At 46.4% G+C, this 18,854-nt stretch overlaps 2 protein-coding genes across 3 annotated transcripts in view; both read right to left on the bottom strand.

The window, feature by feature from the left end:
* LOC142567907 (uncharacterized) overlaps positions 1–18,854 on the bottom strand; it is a 121,952-nt gene that overhangs the window by 53,028 nt on the left and 50,070 nt on the right. Inside the window, exon 4 of one of the 2 annotated variants that reach the window (XM_075677997.1) lies at positions 6,675–6,968. The exons of the other annotated variant lie outside the window; for it this stretch is intronic. The gene's annotated coding sequence lies outside the window, so the exon portion shown is untranslated. Of the gene's footprint in view, positions 1–6,674; positions 6,969–18,854 lie in introns of those variants that run through there. 2 annotated transcript variants of the gene reach the window in all.
* On the bottom strand, positions 7,772–14,549 carry LOC142567999 (uncharacterized). The gene is made up of 3 exons (XM_075678089.1): positions 14,059–14,549; positions 12,178–12,384; positions 7,772–7,825 (listed from the first exon to the last, which is right to left on the bottom strand). Exons 1-3 carry the CDS (start codon positions 14,182–14,184, stop codon positions 7,772–7,774), a joined length of 387 nt encoding a protein of 128 aa, XP_075534204.1. The 5' UTR covers positions 14,185–14,549.

The following is an 18,854-nucleotide window of genomic DNA, read 5'->3' as shown; positions in this document are numbered from 1 at the left end:
GCAGCGACAAGCGGCTCTTTACGACGAACAAAGAAAGGCTCTGTCTTTGTCCGCAGCTAAGGGCAAGCTATACGCTCTTGGCCAAACAGCCCGTTTTCGATCCCGATTGGCGGTTCTCGCTTTATTGCACGAAGCTGGCGAGATGGCAGCTATAGCGAACGTATGGTGTGAATTCACAGCCTGTTTAATATTTTTACTATCAGAAGTCGACGCGTTAACATAATCCATACTCGTAAGTTTGAGATTCTAGGTTCGCTAGCGTATCATGCTAATGTGATGCGTCTCAATTTACATATATTACACAATTTCGCGCGACGTTAACGTTGAGTGGACCAAAGAAGAGAGCGACGGTTCGAGATGAAAAAAGCGGACTCGCTGACTCTCCGAATTTTCTCTCTGCCCTTTGATGCGATCGAGATGGTGTTTGTATATAAAGGGCAGCAAGAATTAGATAGTGCACCTTCGGGCTTAGCACTGTTTCTTTTTGTACGTAGTCGTGAGAGTTAACTTGCAACTTTCAATGTCCCCATAATGCAGTATTACCCCTTCCGTATACTTCGCCCTTGACTTTTCATTTATTTTAGAGCCGCGTTTGCATTCATGTATACATGGATACTTATAACGGCGGGATATCTTGTTTTAATTTCTCGTGCAAGGAATATCCGCCTCGCTGAGTAATCCAGCTCACTGATTACAATTATGTTATCTGCAGCAGTCTATGTTTAAAACTTCCATAAAACTTAAAAGTGATCACAATGTGTCGTGGTTTTCGCACGTAAAACAGCTCAAGCTCCTTTTCTTGTTTTCTGTTTACTTTTTGAAGCGAGATGATTACGTGGCTCATTCTGCATCCCCGCCGTCATCACAAAGCCTTGGCAGAAAAAACGGCAAAGGAATTACGCCATCATTAAATTTATAAAGGTAAGGGGGAGAAAGATACATTTACCTCATATAGACCGTGGACCATTACATTTGTAATATACAGGTTAGCAATGCAGGCTATTAAATTAAATCTGCAAGCATGGGCAGGGAATAACGGCATTTTAGAACTTCAGAATGGCTTCACAACAGGTGGGCGTCTGGTTGATAATAGGTTTGTATTTCCTCGGTCTATTGTAACATCCAGATTAGAAATGAGAGCGTTATATGTGGCCTTCTTAGACTTCGTATGAACCTATGAAAAGATAGACGCAAAATTTTGTGGGATATTCTGGAAGGGGAAGGCTTGGGCGAAAATTGTATACAGCTTTAAGATACGTTTACGTAATAAATTATGATTGCGTTTAATGGGAAGGAATAAGGAGCGAAGAGAAAGTTGATATACAAGGGACTGAGGCAGTGGTGCCTTTTATCCCCACTCCTGTTTATCATGTAGATGGTGAGGATGGAAAGGGTGCTAGAGGGAAGTGATATCGGGTTTAATCTCTCATACAAACAGCCGGGTACAGTGGTAGAGTAGCAGCTTCCAGAATTGTTTTATGCGCATGATAATGTGTTGCTAGCCAACAATCAAAGTGATATGAAACGTCTCGTCGATATCTGGGGACATGGAAGCGAGAATTTTGGTCTGAAATTTAGCGTTAAAAAAACAGGTGTTACGTATTCAAGGAAAACTGTGAACAGGCAGTGTCGATTCAGGGCCACGAAATACCTCGGGTAAAAGAATGTAAATACCTTGGTATATGGACAAACGATATACCATATAGTATATATAACCATTTCCAGTTAGATATGTGGAAACACAGGAAAAAATAACACCAAAGGGTAACAGAAATACGGCCGTAATGAAACACGGACCGCTATGGGGATACAATAGCCACGAGGTGCTTCGGGTTACACGAAAAGGTTTGGTGGTTCCAGGACTTACATTTGGAAATGCAGTGGTTTGCTTGAAATCAGAGATACAATAGTACTCGATTGCAACCAAAAATCACTGGCACGGTTCGCATTGGACGCTCACGGGAAGACTACAAATGAAGCTGTGCAGAGTGATACGGGATGGGCAAGCTTTGAAATGAGAGAATTTCAACGCAAAATTGAATATGAAGTACTGCTGAGTAATATGGAGGAAAGTTAAATGGGCTTGGAGAGTGTTCAGGTATCCGTACAGGAAAAACATTGAATCACAGTGGAAGAAAAGAACTAGGGAGGGTGGGCAACACCGCAACAAAGAACGTCAAGCGGAAAGTCAGAGAGGCTGAAATAATCTCATCTGTGGCTGCAATGGAAAAAAAAAAACCTGCCGTGAGTAACAGCTTAAGAGGAAAATACGAAATCACGAAAGAAACAATTTATGATAACTCAAGGGGAAGCTCATTACTTATCGACGCGAGAGCGGGATGCTTTAGAACACGCACCTATAAAGCGAGATATAAGAAAGAAGTTGAAGCATGTGCTTTCTGATGTAAAGATAGGGAAATGACGGAGCATGTTTTATTAGAATGTGAAGGTATCCGCCAACGGTCGATTTAGGCATCTCCAGTCTCCTTAAAGAACATGGATTATGCGAGAGCAGGGGGAACATAAATAGGCCCGCAGTAGACATTAGTAAGCGGCGATTGGAAGATTGGTGGAAGTAGTGAAACGACAAACAACGGATACGTTAAAAAACAAAGTTCACAGTAGGGGTTCACAAACTGTGGTTATGGGAATTCAACGTGGGGTTTCCTTTCTCCTATCCTTTTTTTTTGTTCCTTAATAAAGAAGGGACATTAGGCGATGTAATAAGAAGAGCTTGGTGGCGCAACCCACCACCCCGTTCCAAAGGGGACGCTCACGGCGTCCATCCATCCATCCGCACATGAACCGCCATGATTTTGAACGCATGGGCTCCTATGGAAGCTTCGCTACCGGGTGTATTTACCCTGGAGCAACTCCGAAGCGAGCACGGCGAGCTGCAGCGACTCACTCTACCTTCGGCGTTGTCGGGGTCCCGCTGACACCGTCGACGATTAAGATGCGACGCGCTTCAGTTATACCCGTCGGATGACGACGACGACATCCCCCCTGAGTATGAGGTGGAGTTCGCCTACGATCCCGACGAAGAAATATAGTGTCAACACCATGGTGCCGGATCGGAAAAAAATACTGGCATCGCTCGGCTAAGTGGAGTCATCGAAAAATAACACTCAACGCAAGTGAAACATTATACTTTAAGTAGAACTCAGCTGAAAGATCGAACTAAGGCCTGTTTGTAGTCTTGCGTTGTTGCCACCTCATAGGCAGCAACATTACCCTCGGGAACATAACGCAGCAGCACTAAACACGCCAACATTTAGCCGCAACATTAAACTCTGTGACATACCTCAGCAAAACGTTATGCTCTCGCATTCAAACGTAACAATTGCTTAGGTGCCGCCATAGATTTATTTTTTTCATGACACCATACGGCTCTCTGGTGCCCATGTAACATGTATGGTGCTGACTGCACCATACATGTTGCTGCATTCTGCATAATCGTTGCTGCATTCTGCCGGCCTTCACGGTGCACAAGTTCCCGAACATTTCGGAAACCAATTTTTGTCTTGTTTTTTGCTGCTCGAACTAATATAGTGAAGCAGCCGGCCTGCAGCTTCCAGGGAGCTTTATTCAGCTGTTCTTCGCGACCCAATCTAGGCAGCACGTATACAGCTAGGTGTCCCAACTATCATGCACCAAAGTTTAAAAATAAGCGAATGCCACGTAGCTGAACTGAACCAAAGTAATGTTGTTCGCCGTCGGTCGGAGGTAATAAGATTATTCTTTGTATTCCGCCTAATCACATAATTCGTCGTAATTACTTAATCAGCTTCTCAAGTATTATAATTACATGAAAAGTGTGATTAAGAAACATGTGGAGCGACAAGAAAAACTTTCGATACAGCTTTCCGTTGCTCAATGCGTGTTGCACGATAGTGTTTTTCCGAGCCTGAAAGATGCGCTCGAATGCACGCAAAGTGCTGCGAGCGGCCAATCAAGCGGCCATTTTGCTAGCATTCGTGGGTAATCTCGCTGATTTCGAGCGTGTCTGTAGAAAGGGCGAATGGTATCTCAGGCAGCACCCCCGTGCGTTGTTAGCTAATCTGAGGTCTGTACGAGAACAACGTGACTTTCCATAACTGCACAGGAAGACATTCAGCGCTGTTTCTGCCGTTGCTGTGTCCACGAATAAAAAAGGGAATGGGAACACACACGCACACGCACACACACATTCACGTAGTATGACGATATAAAGGAAGCAGACAACGAAGCCAAGGAAAGCAACGGGGAAATTAAAAAAAAATTATGGGGTTTTACGTGCCAAAACCACTTTCTGATTATGAGGCACGCCGTAGTGGAGGACTCCGGAAATTTTGACCGCCTGAGGTTCTTTAACGTGCACCTAAATCTAAGTACACGGGTGTTTTCGCATTTCGCCCCCATCGAAATGCGGCCGCCGTGGCCGCGATTCGATCCCGCGAGCTCGTGCTCAGCAGCCTAACCCCATAGTGGGGAAATTTGCTGTGGCTGGAATTAGGCACGCATTTTAGCCCTCTATTTGTAATTTTACGACACTGTTTTAGCTATAGTGAACTTCAGATATATGTTCCAGAATTAATTCCGTGTAATGAAGTATTTAGCCTTAGTAGGGGTGTGTGAACACAGACGGAAAATAACGAATAACACAGCATGCCTTCTTATAGTTGTCTGCTACTGTATGTAGTACTCTCTGACTGCAACCTCGGAATGGATTCCTGCTACCGACCACTATTCTTCAACAATTTTCACCGCTCTTTCGTGTTGTCTGAAGTTTTAAGCCAAGTGAATCGTAAAAGCTTTGTTGATTAAAGTAACCTTAACTTTGCGTTAATCTCCCCATTATGTGTCCTCATAATTTCATGCTCCCGTGGTTTTTGGCTTGTCCTGTAGGAAACACGATGGCAATGTAGTTTTTAATTAGCATTCTAGCATCGTTATTCATCCAAGGCGTGTCTTGACGCCCATTTCGTGTTATGATTTTAGAAGGGACAAAAGCGTTTTTGAACGAAATGAATTTAGTTGTCAAAGCATTCACATGCTATCGTAATTTTAGGAATACTCTGCATCCGAGAACTTAGGCAGATACAATGTAAGTTGGCATGTTAATGGTGCATTGTCTTCATTATCATAAAGATAAACCTTCCTGCCCCCTCTATATATGGTGCTCTGGCGGCGAAATACGTACTCACTAGTTAGTGAGTACAACAATTTGCCCTGTGTTTTCCTTGGTGTAACTGTTTCTTGGCTTCTCATGCTATCATTACCCATATGTAGCTTATCATATGGAAGCTGAAATAACGCCCCCCCCCCCCCCCCCCCCAGTCAAAGTGCTGCAGCAGCTTTGATCGTGCATGCCGAACACAAGGGGTGAAATCTTCGCGTATCACTTATTGCGGCACTTCAGACACAACACTTCAGACACAACAAGCATTGCTAATTTTTGTAATGATTAATTCCATAATAACTGGTCCATTGTTATTTCCGCCGAACTTTCGCCCTGTGCGCATGCTCAATTCTGCCTTGAGAAAAATATTCACCAAATTCGTTCAGGAAGAAGATCAGGTCTTTATTTCCAGATTTAGTCCAACTTTCGGCCGCGCCTCTGGGTAGGCCGAAATTTACAAGATTGTTCCGTAACCTATTCCTATCATCAAGCGAAGCTTTCATTTCGCTTCAGTCACGAGCGAGTGATTTGTTTTTCGCACTTTTTGCGCCGCACCCTGTGTAACTACGAGTAAATCCCCTTGCAGAACGATTGCTCTGCGCAACAGATTTTGCGTTTAGGATTGTTTACCAACGTTCGCGTATGCTCCTTGCTGTCATGGTACCCGATGGCAGCGACTTTATCTTCGCTTGACCGCGTAACGGGGCATCGCTTTCCGCTCAGATGACGCTTCCCACGGATGTCAGCGCTTCCTCTCATTCACATAACACGCGACGTACGCCTCAACGGGCTAGCTTTTATTGCACATTTGAGCTGATGCATAATATAGCATTCACACATTGGCATGTAGGGAACGCGAAAACGCAAATGAAAAGCATTCCTTGTGATAGGCGAGTCTATTCTCTGTACGCATGTCAAAAGTGCGGAACCTTATTGGACTCACTTAGAAACTGCAGCGGTTTGAGCGCGTTATTGCAGGTTTATGTTTAAGACTACACGGTACTTTTTGAAAAGTTGCCTGCGGCATTTTAACGCAATTCCAATTCTTCAACTGGAAGAATGGAAGATGCTGACATCTGCGCGAGTAATCAAATTCCGTACTGTCTCATTACCAAATACGAAAATCCATAACGAAGTTTTTAACGGACTGCTATATGCGGCACATATTTAGTTTAAGAATGGTTGCAGGCCCATTTGCAAGGCATATTCATTTTGATCGAATCCTAAGGGTGGCGCCGTTTTCCAGATATCTACCGCGAAAGTTGCGTTATGACTGCTGTGTTGCTCTTGTTCTTACTTTAACACCGTTTGATCTATTTAAGCACAAGACTACCAGAAGATCGCGGTACACGTACAAGACCGCGAAGCACACTGTTATCGTTTCAGTATTTCACTCACTTTTCGCGAGCGTTGATATTGAGGGTATAGGACGGGAGATGCTTCGGCACAGCTTGAATTCATCTCTTCTCGGATAACGACAGCGTTTTAGCATAGACGTAAGACGAGTAGACAATCAAAACCATATTTATTGATGTAAAAAAGAACTGCAAGAACTAAAACTGACGAATCACGAAAGGAAACGCGTTAGCATAGACGTGGCGGCTACACACGCGTACTCTTTCTACAGAAAGAGTAGCCCACGTCACCTCGTTCGGCATCGCTGGTTCACTGGAAGCGCAGCAGGTGCAGCATGCGATGCACGTGGCGAAGTGCGCGCTGCTAGGGGCGGTGCTGCTGCGTGCGATTCTCCGTCATCGAGCAGTCACCGCAGCGTCGCCGAAGGGCAGCACGCCGGCAGGTCGGGGCACTGCGAGGGTCAAATGTTAACCAACACACTCCGTGGGTATTCAGTAAAAAAAATATAAAAACTACTGTTCGTTGGATTACAATCTCGCTCGAGGATGGTGACGAGGGCCGAAGTGCGCAGGCCAATTGCAACGAAATTGGGCCGAGCAAATTCACCAATTTTTCCGCATGCAGGTAACCGGGCGTGCGCGCATGGTCGTTAACGAGCAACATATCGTTCTAGAAGTTGACGACGATTTTCCCTCACCCGCCGTTGTTACTTAGTGTCTACGGTATCGGGCTGCTAAGCACGAGGTCGCGGGACCGAATCCCGGCCACGGCGGCCGCGTATTACGATGGGGACGAAATGCGAAAACACCCGTGTATTTAGATTTGGGTGCCCATTAAAGAACCCCAGCTGGTCCAAATTTCGGGAGTCCCCTCGTACGGCTTGCATCATAATCAGATCGCGGTTTTCGCACCTAAAACCCTAGATTAAATTTTGTAACGATTCTCCCTCTGTCTTGCGACCCTTGCTGTACTGCAGAATCTGTGGCTCGGAAGCAGTCATTTCCAAACCCTGACCGCGACCTATGCCGATGGCAACGCTTCCAAAAGGAATTGGTCAAACGCGCAACATTTCCTATCTTGTTTCGCAAAGGTTAATCGCAAAATGTCATTAAATTCTGCTGAAATACTCACGCGCCAAATAATGGATAAGGGAGTTCTAACGTTCCATTCGCAGTAGAACCTGGCCAATGACCGATGAGCACATACCGTAGATGACCTCCTCAATGACGCCAGTTGTGCTGCTGCGTGCAATTCTCAGGCGTCGAGCAGTTTCTGCAGCGTCACCGAAGCACAGCCTGGCCACAGCTCCTGGAACCGTGACAGCACAAAACAAGGCCTTTGCAATCCTTGCGTGGCACTTGTGTTGTGTGACAAATGCACTAACAGGGACCGCGCTCACTCGAAGCGCAGTACAGAGGCGGGTATGAAATTGTAAGTTCCGGGGCAGTCGGGCGACGGCAAGAAAATAGTTCCAAGCGAAATAATCCAGTTTGAACAAGAACACCTGCACCATGAAGACCACAACTCCTCCTTTATTCCAGTTGCGTCCAGCGTTCCTCAAGGGAGTGTGCTTTGTGCTTCGCTTTCTATAGTCTATATATTATTGACTTGCCTGACTGCATGTCGTCCCGAATAAGACGGTTCACCGATGATTCAGCCATTTTCCGTAAAGTTTCTACTGACTCTAACCGTGAAGCGTTCCAACCACACCTAAACGCATTGAGTGCATGGTGTTCAGACTGGTAAATGACCTTAAATTATGCTAAAGCTAAGTGAATGTCATTTTCACGCTCTACGTCTCGTATTGCAACGTCATACTTTCTTGATAATAAGATTGTTGAGGAGTCATTGCAATGGGATCCAATATGTTCGTAATCACATCAACGTTACACTTGCATCGATTACCCGCAAATTTGAAATAATAAAATACACACTCAAGCAAGCGCGTTTACTCTTAAAAAAGATCTAGCATATACACCGCATTAGTGATACCTCAAAGTCAAATACGCATGCGCCACCTGGGATCCGAACCAGGACTTCATAGTGCGTAACCTAGAATCCTTGTAAGCTGTGCTGCTTGCTGTATCTTTTACGAATTTTCCCCGCACTATTGTGCTGCATGTTTAAAGAATCGTGCCGAATTGCATCCGCTATCACTACGCCGCAAACACGCGTGCCCATCGCTCTTTCGTAAACTTCACCATCACGAGCGTTTGCATTGATGGCTTCTTTCACACACGCTCTGTTATTTTCTCTCGCCGAGATCCCCCTCTCTAAGCCAAACCCCGGTGTGTATCACTCAGATCTTTGCGCTCAGTAATTAATACCCATATTGATACTTCGCTAGAATAACCTACCATCATACATTGCCTACTGAAGTTCACCCCGACAAATTTCAACAAATCTTGCGTACGTATATCATAATCTGATGTCTTTGTGCAATGTGAAAATTTTGTTTCTTTTCTTTTTGAATGAGTTACATTCTATATTGTGTTCCTCCGTTACCTTTGCCATCCGGTAGATATTGTTTTCGAATTATTATGCTCTTTGAGTGCCTTTTATGCATTCTGAGTTCTAGGTGTTTCAAATTTCAAATTTTTTCTAATATACTGTTAATTTGGTTTAATCCAAACTGTAATTTTACTACACGTAGTCGTGTCTCCGTTTTTAGTCGCGTATTTAGGCGCGTTTGTTGTATTCTTTAGAAATTGTTATGACAGTATGTTCGTCCGCCCCCCTCCCCCAATTCTAATACCCTCTTCCGCAGGGCATTCAGTGGTGTTATTGAATAAATTATAAATAAATAACTAAATGGTTAAAAAAATAAATACAGGTCATTGACAGTGTATTTCTCTTCGTACCAGCCAGCAATGTCCCGTATTAGTACAGTTCGCAACAATTTTCAAGCGGCTTGTCTTTCTCTCGCGAGGAACGCAAAGCGCGAGTCTCGGGAGCGGCAGTTAGGCAGGACGTGGCCTCAGAGATCGAACCCTTTTGCTCCGTTACGATCTCTGAGACTACGGACAACCCTGACCGTGTGCTGCAGATGCCAAGCCACGCACTATGAAGCGGTTCAGCTCGCAATATTTTCCTTCGCGTTTTGCGCTACTCACTTGCTTAGAGTCTTCCAATGTACTGCTGAAATACTCTCCCATATTAAACGAAGGTTAAATGCGTTGTCCTTCCATTTAGTGCAGGAAAATTAAGCATGTGAGAAGGACTCCCGTTGAAAACGTCCAGAAAGCTGGAGGCAGCACTGGCGATCGAACGGAGAGGCCAGTGGGCTTCAATGACACACACATCCTCGGTTTTTTTTATTTTTTGCGCTGTGTTTCCGCTTCCAGGCACACAATCAAGCTGGATTAAAGTGACGGAACAAATTGTGCTGACGAGCATTACGTGACTCTGTGTTGCCCCATCACTGCGCCCACAAGGACGAAGCAGATAAGTTGCCGGCGGAGCAGTTCATTGCGGCTCAGCCACGTGATGCTTGTCAGAGGACTGTCAGAGGAGTTGTTATTATAGGAGTAGTTAAACGGTACACTAAGAGGTTGTGACCTTCCTGGGCCAGCACTTAAAATGAAGAACAAGAAAGGAGCAGGATATGAACGACAAAAGGTACATCGAAACCAATTCACAGTCAATACTCGCTGACAACTATTCTGTGGCACAGGCTTCGGCTTTGATTTTTCCCGACGTTGCATGACTCCTTCATTTCAGTGCTGGGAGATACCATTATATTGGTGTAAATTTCACAGGCTAATTGATATTTATACAGCCGATATTTATCCATTTCTGAACAGGCAGTGAAGAAGCCTGTACCGGAGGCCCGAAGTTTTCGTATGATGTCGAACGCGCAACCGACGCCAGCGTCGACGGTTGTGATTCCCAGACGGGTTGACCTGATGTGCGATCTTATACGCGTTCCAAAATAGAACACAGGCGGTCCGTTCCACCGAGCTGCATACGATTCGTCAATTATAACCGTGACGAATGTCATGGCATTAATTGTGACGTAATATCTGGTGTCAATCATTCCCTGCCGTCTACTATCGGACGAACGCAACGGAATGGCCCGCCTATTTCGTGACGTAAAGAACTAACCGCCTCTGTTCGATATTGAAATGCGTACAAGATCGCACCTCTGGTTTCCGCGTGGATCTTGTAAAAACTTGTTTTGTTTCCCTATACAGTATTTTGTTTTTCATATTGGTCATCAGTCTCTCCCCGCAAGATCAGAGGCGGAATGAATGAATTCTGGGGTTTTACGCGCCAAAATTTCGATTTGATTATGAGGCACGCCGTAGTGGAAGACGTACCAGATTAATTTTGACCACCTGGGAATAATTACCAATCGGCATAAAACCAACGAATAGACACCAGAAGACACCGCCGCAATTTTGCGTTTGCCAATTTGACTTTGACTGACGCGCAAATGGGCTCTGTTCTGGAGTGCGGAAGAACTCAACAGGGCAAACTAACGAAAACAGTAAAATATCAGTCGCTTACTGTTCACTTTTACGCATTGTTCCAATTTTATGCTTTGAAAGAAGAAGACAGTGTTTTTTGAACCTAAGAAAACGTCAGCAATACTGCGGGACTTCTTCCTGCAGCAGTGCAAAAGTCGCGATTTGGTTCCGTAGCTTTCGTTTTAGAGCCAAAAACAGTTCTCGACAAAGATACCCCTAATAGAATTATTCTTTTTCTTATCGCGCAGACCGGCGTTCACCCAATGGAAGAAACATATGTAAAGAAGGCGTATATTATTGACTGGACAAGCAGGCACTTTTTCGATTTAAAGTTTGTTTGTCGAACAGTGAGAATGACTTATATAGACTCGCTCTAACCCGCCGTTGTTGCTTAGTGGTTACGGTGTGGCGTTGCAAAGAATGAGGTTGTGGGAGCGAATCTCGCCAATAGCGGGCGCATTTCGATAATGCGAAATGCGAAAGCGCCCGTGCAGTTAGGCTTAGGTACACGTTAAAAGACCACCAGGAGGTCAAAATTATTCCGCAGTCCCCAACCACGGCGTGCTTCATAATCAGATCGTGATTTCGCCACGTAAAATTCCATAATTAAAAAAACATATGCAGATAGTTTCAACCCAAAGGCACCAAATTCTAGAAATAAAAAAAAATGAACGCTTTTAATGCCATTCCATTTTTCCTGATGAGTAGGGGCCTTTTATTACGAATAGTTTAAGGAAAATAGGCCAACACGGTGCCTCTTGTGGTACACTCTGGTGGTTAATACGACGCCCCAATTCGGTTTACAGCGATGCGGAGCCCTCTCGTGATTCGAGCCGTAGAAATACTGCCCCAGCCGAACGTGCTAGCTGCTGCCAGGGCCATCAGAGTAGCCACGGGATCCAGCTTCCCTAGGATCTCGGTGGCGCTGTCGTGTGGAAGGCATACAGCACCGCCTCCTAACGCTCTCTGCTGGAGCGCGGCGCTCTGAATAGACCACGCGAATGTGTTCAGAACGCCTGGTTTCAACCATCCGAATGCCAACTGCATCCCGAGAGCGCCCCAAAGAGGCCACTCCCCTGTCAAGTCAATAAGGAAATATCACGTGACACACTGTATTATAGGCGCCTATCAAATCACCTCGATGGCAGCACAGCTATTAACACAGATGGCGAATGAAGAAACACAACTTGCCATCACTCGGCAGGGGCAGGGACTTTCTTGCCGCAACCAGAAGCACGGCAGGATGCTGGAGTTGCCACCTGCTGCTCCTGCTGATCCCAGAGGGCAGCCCAAGATGGCGTCATGGTGGCACTTGCGCTGGCAGACGTGGCCAGGAGACCTGCTGCAGTACTTGTGGCGCCCGGGCAGCCGCAGCGAAAACTGGTCTGTCGATGCCCGCTGCGTAGCCCCGCCAGCATAAAGTAGGCTTCTATATTTGGTCCGTTTGCGCAACTACATAATGAAACAGCCATTTATAAAAAATTATTTTGTCACTCAACTAAATGATTCAGTTAGCTACCAGGGGTGCTATAACGTAAAATTATCCGAAACTTTTCTAATCCAATTCTGAAATCAGCCCTCCACGATTGGTCAAAAACTTTTTTGGACGAATCGCTCCCCATCTGAATAAGCGTGTACGCACTGATTATGCATCATTTGACCGAACAAAAGAAAAATTGTAATTTCCCATTCGACGGCTTTTCGGCATTAGCACTCTGCTATTGGTCAAGAGTGTTCGGGCTGCACCCTCTTCACCTGCTTGTCACGTGGCGTCACAAAGCCGCAAGCACTCACCTCGTCAAAGTGACGTGTACGCGTAAAAGATGCAATGTTATGCAGAATAAAACCGAAATTTCTTCTGAATAGCCGGAGGCTGCTCCTGTTCCCAACGGAATAAAAGATGGCTGCCGCCGATACTTCAGGCACTGGCTACTCGCACCTGCCAGAGAGCATGGGTTTATTCGCGTATAATAAACTGCTTGCGTGGCCGTGTAACCTTTTTGAGCACTTTCAACACGTTTACGATCTCGCTATTTCAACTCTTCATTGCTGAGGATTTGTTTTAGCGGCATTCTTAAGCTTCCGTTGCACAACGTCGCGATTTTCGACCAGCCACCTAAAGCTAAGTACAGAAAGCGGACCAATTTCAGTGCGTTGGCTCGGTCCTATCGAAGCGCTGTCCACTTGAGCGTGCTCCTCGCCTCCTGCCACCCAATTACAAGTGAAACACTTCAACGTAGGCAATGTTATTCATTTCGAAAGCAAAGAAAAGTATGAGTGTTTCATTGGGCTGTTGAGGCAGCGTTGCGGGTCACCGCGTTATGCTTACGTCAGCGGTTGCGCAAACTTGACGTCAGAAGATTAGAATAAAAACATATTAGAACAGTTTTCGTTATAGGGCGCCAGGTCATTTTTTTTTGGCGTGGGTTGGGCGCGGCTTAGGTGTCGGAACTGCCATTCAATGATGAGTAGCACTACTCTGGCAATAATTTTACCGCCGGGGGTTATTTAACGCGCTCCGAATCCATCTTGCACGAGCGTTTTTGATGCTGCCCCCGATAGAAACTTGCCCCCTCCGCTCCGTCTAGGATCCAGCACATGACCTCGACCTCTAGAGTGCGAAAGGATGGCTACTGGGCTCCCATGACTGCCTACTACCACATCAAATTTTAGTTTCTACTATTATTCAGTCTTTATTAAAAACGTAGAACCACGGCCACTGCGTTGACAAAATATCCGCACAAAAGATGGTTACAAGGGTGCACACAGACGCACTTCTTCGATTATACGTTTCTTCTAGTTTAATATTTGTAAAACTTATATCTGTAAAACGTACATACAATTACCTACGCTAAGTTTCCACCATTAGGATTAAAATGTATAAGCAAAAATACAGGAGAGACCGTTCCTTTCTTACTCATGAATATTGTGAGGAGGTTTTCAATCCAGACTGATAAAGGACAGAAAGGCAGCATGGCCAATCTTATACTCAGTATGAAGATTTTCCGAGACGTAGCGTGCTATCTGCGTGTATGAAATAATATTGATGACAGGGCAGCTACATACACTTACCGCGAATGAATAAACATCACTTGACAGGGCTCTGCAGGAGCGTAGCCTTTCGTTCTGCAGCCAGAAGCACGGTAGGATGCTGCGGTTGGCAGGTGCTGCTGCTGTCCCCAGTGGGCAGCTTGACATGGCGTCATGGCGGCACTTGCGCTGGAAGACGTGGCGAGGTGACCTGCTGCAGTCCTTGTGGCGCCCGGGCAGCCGGAGGGATAACGAGTCCGTCGAAGTGCGCGGCGCAGCCCCGCCATCACCACGTCGGATGCAGAGTGAGACTGGACGGCGGAAGACATCAGTGCGCCGTTGAAGTCTTTCGTGAGGGTGCCTTCACATCCGGGAACCCGTGAAGGACTTCAGAGGGGCTGAAGGGGCCATCATCTCCGAGGTGCTCTCTCGGTTGGCTGGCTGCTCTCGTGCAGCGTCTTGTGCAGCGTCGAACGCGGAAGGACGCTTCCTCTTCGTCTTTTACTCGCACGTGATCCTCGCGACCAGGCGACGGGCATCACTATGAACATGCTTATGAATACGAAAATGGAATGTGTTTATTGTCACGGACATCCTCACAGAGGTACGATAGTTCTATACACACTTAACTTGTAGAAAAATGGCACTTTCGCGGACTCATTTGATATATGGCGGCCGACTTTTCGGAACGATGTTCATATTTTTACGTTAGCGCGCCGCAGCAGAAAGAACAGTATTTTACAAGTACGGTCCGTTCATCGACAGTCATGGTGGCGTTTTTAGAGCGCAGCTCTTTGGCGTCCGTTCCTGGGTTTCGCGTCGGCGTCGTCGTCGGTCTCGTAACCAGCTCCGCCCCCCTTTCATCCCCCCAGCGCTAGCAGCGATCGACGGATACCGCTGGATGCCGCTGACGCCGCTAGAGAGTCAAGATAACGTGACTGCATAGAACACCGTCGCCGCCATGCAGAAAGAGGAGGAAAGGGTCCCCCCCCCCTGTTCTTGTGTGGCGGATAGGGTGCTCTTCAGTTGCCGACGCGCCGGTTATTCGTTGTCCCTGAAACCAACTCCGCAGCTGGGGTTGACTCACTATCGGCGTCAGCGGCATCAGTCAGTCGCTGCTATCTCTTCCCTCCTCCCTTTATCGTGTTGTCCGCTTGCTGCGCGCGCTTCTGCCCCCATCGTTTGCCGCTGGGTGTACACGCCGCCCCCCTCCCCCCTCTTCCTGCGAGTCTCCGGTTGTCAAAGCGCCGGCTCGAACTTAGTTCCTTTCTTCGCTCCTCCTCCAATGCAACCCCTGTGCGGTGGCAATCAGAGAGCCAGATCGGTGGCGGCGGATCTGTATATGTGCACCGCCCGAGCCGAAATTGCCGCTGCCGTTCGCCCTGTGCGGTGGCAATCAGAGAGCCAGATCGGTGGCGGCTTGACATAAAGACAAACAGCAATTTCCTAACACTTATGCGGGAGAACATCCCGTTCCTCTCGCTCGTAACGCGTCCCACGGCTGTGACAACCTCGCGAGGCACTTGTATAGATCTCGTCTTTGAGAATCAAGCATTGGTGTACCAAGTCGAACATATATCAGTCTATTTCTCCGACCACAAAGCTTCCTTCATGACTGTCAAGAACTGTTAGTGGAGTCTTTGTTAAAGGAATACGTGTGAAAAATAAAAAAAAATTCTGTGATAGCGCATACATGTGTTGCTAGATTTCTTTGCCTCAATCTATCGAAAAGGTGAAACAGCTTATTTGCTGCGCTCAAATTTCGCATTAGGAAGTACCGTAATCGTCGGCAATTTTTTTGTCATTGAATTGACAAGCTTTTCTGAGAAAGGCAATGCTACTTACAGTGTAGGTTGATATCATCAGAAAATATGTACTTGTGCATCTCAAGTGCGCCGCTTTCATGCTTTACTTTCTTCGAATTATCCTTAACATGTGAGGCACGAAAACAATGAAAGAAAAATACCGCAGAACCTATTTATTTATTTATTTATTTACTTATTTGTTTATATATATTACGCGTTTAAAGCTAGAGACAACGGCAGAGCGGGGCCAGCGCCAGCACCAACAACAGCAACCGTCTTCTTCCTCTTCGTCTTCTGCTGGCGGCCGTACTTCTCACTACAATCACTCCCCGCCGAAAAAGGAGCCGTCCTGGCGACCTACGGAACAGCAAGCACTGGTGGCTCGTAGTGCGGCTTCAGTCGGCGGACACGAACAGTTTCGCGTCCGCGATGCCGCTCATCCGCAGATGGCTCAATAGACTCGTTGACTTAGTTGACCGGGGACGTCTGTTGTGGAACCCGGTAAGAGCCGTCACACTTTGGGCTGAACTGTGTAGAAACGCTAGGACTAGAGGAAGGAACGCGGAGCCATACCAGCGTTCCAGTTGAATACGAAGGAAAAGTCAAGCTTGTGTCACGGCCATGTTTCTGACGGGTGTGATTTTGCGCGGTAAGTAGGCGAGCGATCTGACGGCATTCTGCGGCATAACGTGCGGTTTCAGATAGAGTCGTAGATTCGCAAGCGCTGGGGCGATACAAAATAATTTTGTCCATAAACGAGGACCGTCTTTTCTTGTATTGTGTTGTTCCCTAAACAGTGGCGCATACCCGCAATAGGGGATTGGCCAAGAAGCGGGCGCTTTTCCGTATGCTTAGATGTTAAGAAAAACTAGGTTTGAATAGTAGAGCGTGGGACTATACAACTGTAATTTCCAAGTGTAATGAAAATATGGTTAAGAATTTTAATAAAATAAGTTCACGTAAAGAAATTAATTAATAGCCATAAACAACAACCGTTTTCTTCCTCTTCGTCTTCTGCTGTCGCCCGTACTTCTCAGTACAACTTATATAATTTATTTACTTATTTATTTATTTATTTATTTAGTATGCCTCAGAGTTCCCTAAACGGGAAATTACATAAGGGTTGGGCACATATTGAAAAACAATAAAACTCTAGGTTAATGTGATTGGAGTTGAAACTATTGCTTTGAGCTAGTAAGCTAGTATATTGAGCACCGGAGAGACATTCAATGGCGCCTTTCATGCTGGAACTTTGCTTTCAGACTTTCGTGACAGTTGTTAAAGGGACAAATATAGAAGCAAAATAAGGTTGAATATGTTTATTTCACCATAAAAAATAAATGCATGTCTGGCGGAACATCCCGATGCTACACATTTTAATCGAGAGAGAGCAAGGGGCTATTTTCAATGCCAGAAGGATGGAGAGGCCTGCCTGACTGAAGGGCCTCCAACCTGCTACTGCACACTTGTGAAGAATTTTGTCTGAATGTCAGAGGTGGGATGTAAATGGAAGGAAGGCGATTGTGTGGTGAAGATGATGACGGGAGCTGCAGAGCATACTGTTCCTGTGCTCCGGGTACATGCATACTTCACAGCGAAACCCACACCTCTTCGCGCACAGAGGTAGAGGTTACTGCAGTGTGGTTAGGGGATCGCCTATAGCTTGCATGAATTTTGCACCGCTTGGAGCCGCTGGAATGTTAAAACGAGAGAGCAGCTGCTGCAAGGCGTAGATTATTTGTCACAACATTACATTGATGAGAGAGCCCGATGGTGATTTTTCGTTACACTGAAGTTCCTGGCGCTCACAGTCCAAGCCCCTGTGCGCGGCTGCAGACGTGGCCATACACTCGGTTCCAGGCCTGTGCTGCTCGCTTAAAGCAATGTTTCTTGGAGAGGCCCATCGATGACGATTCAAATACCTTCCGCTGGAACTTCCTTCCAGTGGAAGGTATTTCCGAGATCTACCTTCCAGGGAGATCTCGGTTGGACCGGCAGCTTGTTCATGTCGACGACGCGATAGTCTCCTCCGGTGACCCGCATACGCTGCCGCACCTTTGACATACTTCTCTTGCTCGTTTGGTTCAATATTTTTATGTTCTTTTACTGTTGGGGACAATCACTGAAATTTACTTCGTGTAGTCCGCTGTAGGTCAAGCACTTTATTTTTTTTTCTGCCGTGCATAAACACATGTCGTGCCTGCCTGCGAAGCGAAGTCATGCCGTCTGGCCTGTGAACACAGCGCTGGCATGACCTAACTTTCGGGACTTGCGCATCACAGAGGTAGGGGCACGTAAGGACGCAACGAGTGTCTCACATAGCCCACCTTGACGTGATCAGGTATCGTGTGTCCCTCGAAAAAGTGCTTGAAGCTCGTCGATGACCTTCACTGTTGAAGACAGAAGCCCTAGGAATTCTTCATCGGTGATGACCATGACGCCATGGTAAATAACGCTTGCGTTTTTCTTAGCGTTGAAAGCTACCTCAATAATTCCTTTCAGAGCCACATTAACCAAGGTAGGTCTTGAGAATATGTCTTGAGGCACAAACGCAATATTGTAACCTGCGAGTAGGCGGTCCTTTGGGGCCATGCTCACTGGCGTCCTTAGTTGTCTTGTGGCATTTGCTCTTAAGTTATTTGACCTGCACGACGATGTAGTTGTTGTACGAGTCCAAGGATTCACTGTTGGAGAAGCAGGAGCCGGACGTCTCCACATAGACGTGGCGAGCCTTGCACAAATACCGCTGGGCGACAAAGTGCAAAGAGGCGTGCCCGGCACAAGTGATGGCGAGCCGTCTGTCATCGCCTCGGGCGGCTTTTCGTTCAAGAAGCATAATTATGCCTCAACTCTAACAAAACTATCGCAGCAAACTTAGAAAGCTACGCTAGCTGAGCTCCTGCAGGTAACCATGCCTACCCGTGACAATAAAAAAACGGGCTCCATATTATACCCTTGAACATCTCGCGTTCCTTCACATACCTGAAGAAAGGTGCATGATAAACGTGAATGCACGGAGACTATAGATATGCG

This window comes from Dermacentor variabilis, unplaced genomic scaffold, assembly GCF_050947875.1.
Source record: "Dermacentor variabilis isolate Ectoservices unplaced genomic scaffold, ASM5094787v1 scaffold_15, whole genome shotgun sequence".
Lineage (NCBI taxonomy): Eukaryota > Metazoa > Arthropoda > Arachnida > Ixodida > Ixodidae > Dermacentor > Dermacentor variabilis.
Note: the sequence above shows the minus strand (reverse complement) of the source record. Positions and strands in the feature narration are given on the sequence as shown.

Excerpts from the sequence above, each read along its gene's own strand:
- LOC142567999 (XM_075678089.1), bottom strand. The coding sequence starts at position 14,184 with ATGTCAAGCTGCCCACTGGGGACAGCAGCAGCACCTGCCAACCGCAGC. Across the intron at positions 12,385-14,058 it reads GTGATGTTTATTCATTCGCG|CGGGCATCGACAGACCAGTT; the intron begins GTAAGTGTATGT and ends GGGGCTACGCAG. Across the intron at positions 7,826-12,177 it reads CCTGCCCCTGCCGAGTGATG|GAGCTGTGGCCAGGCTGTGC; the intron begins GCAAGTTGTGTT and ends TCACGGTTCCAG.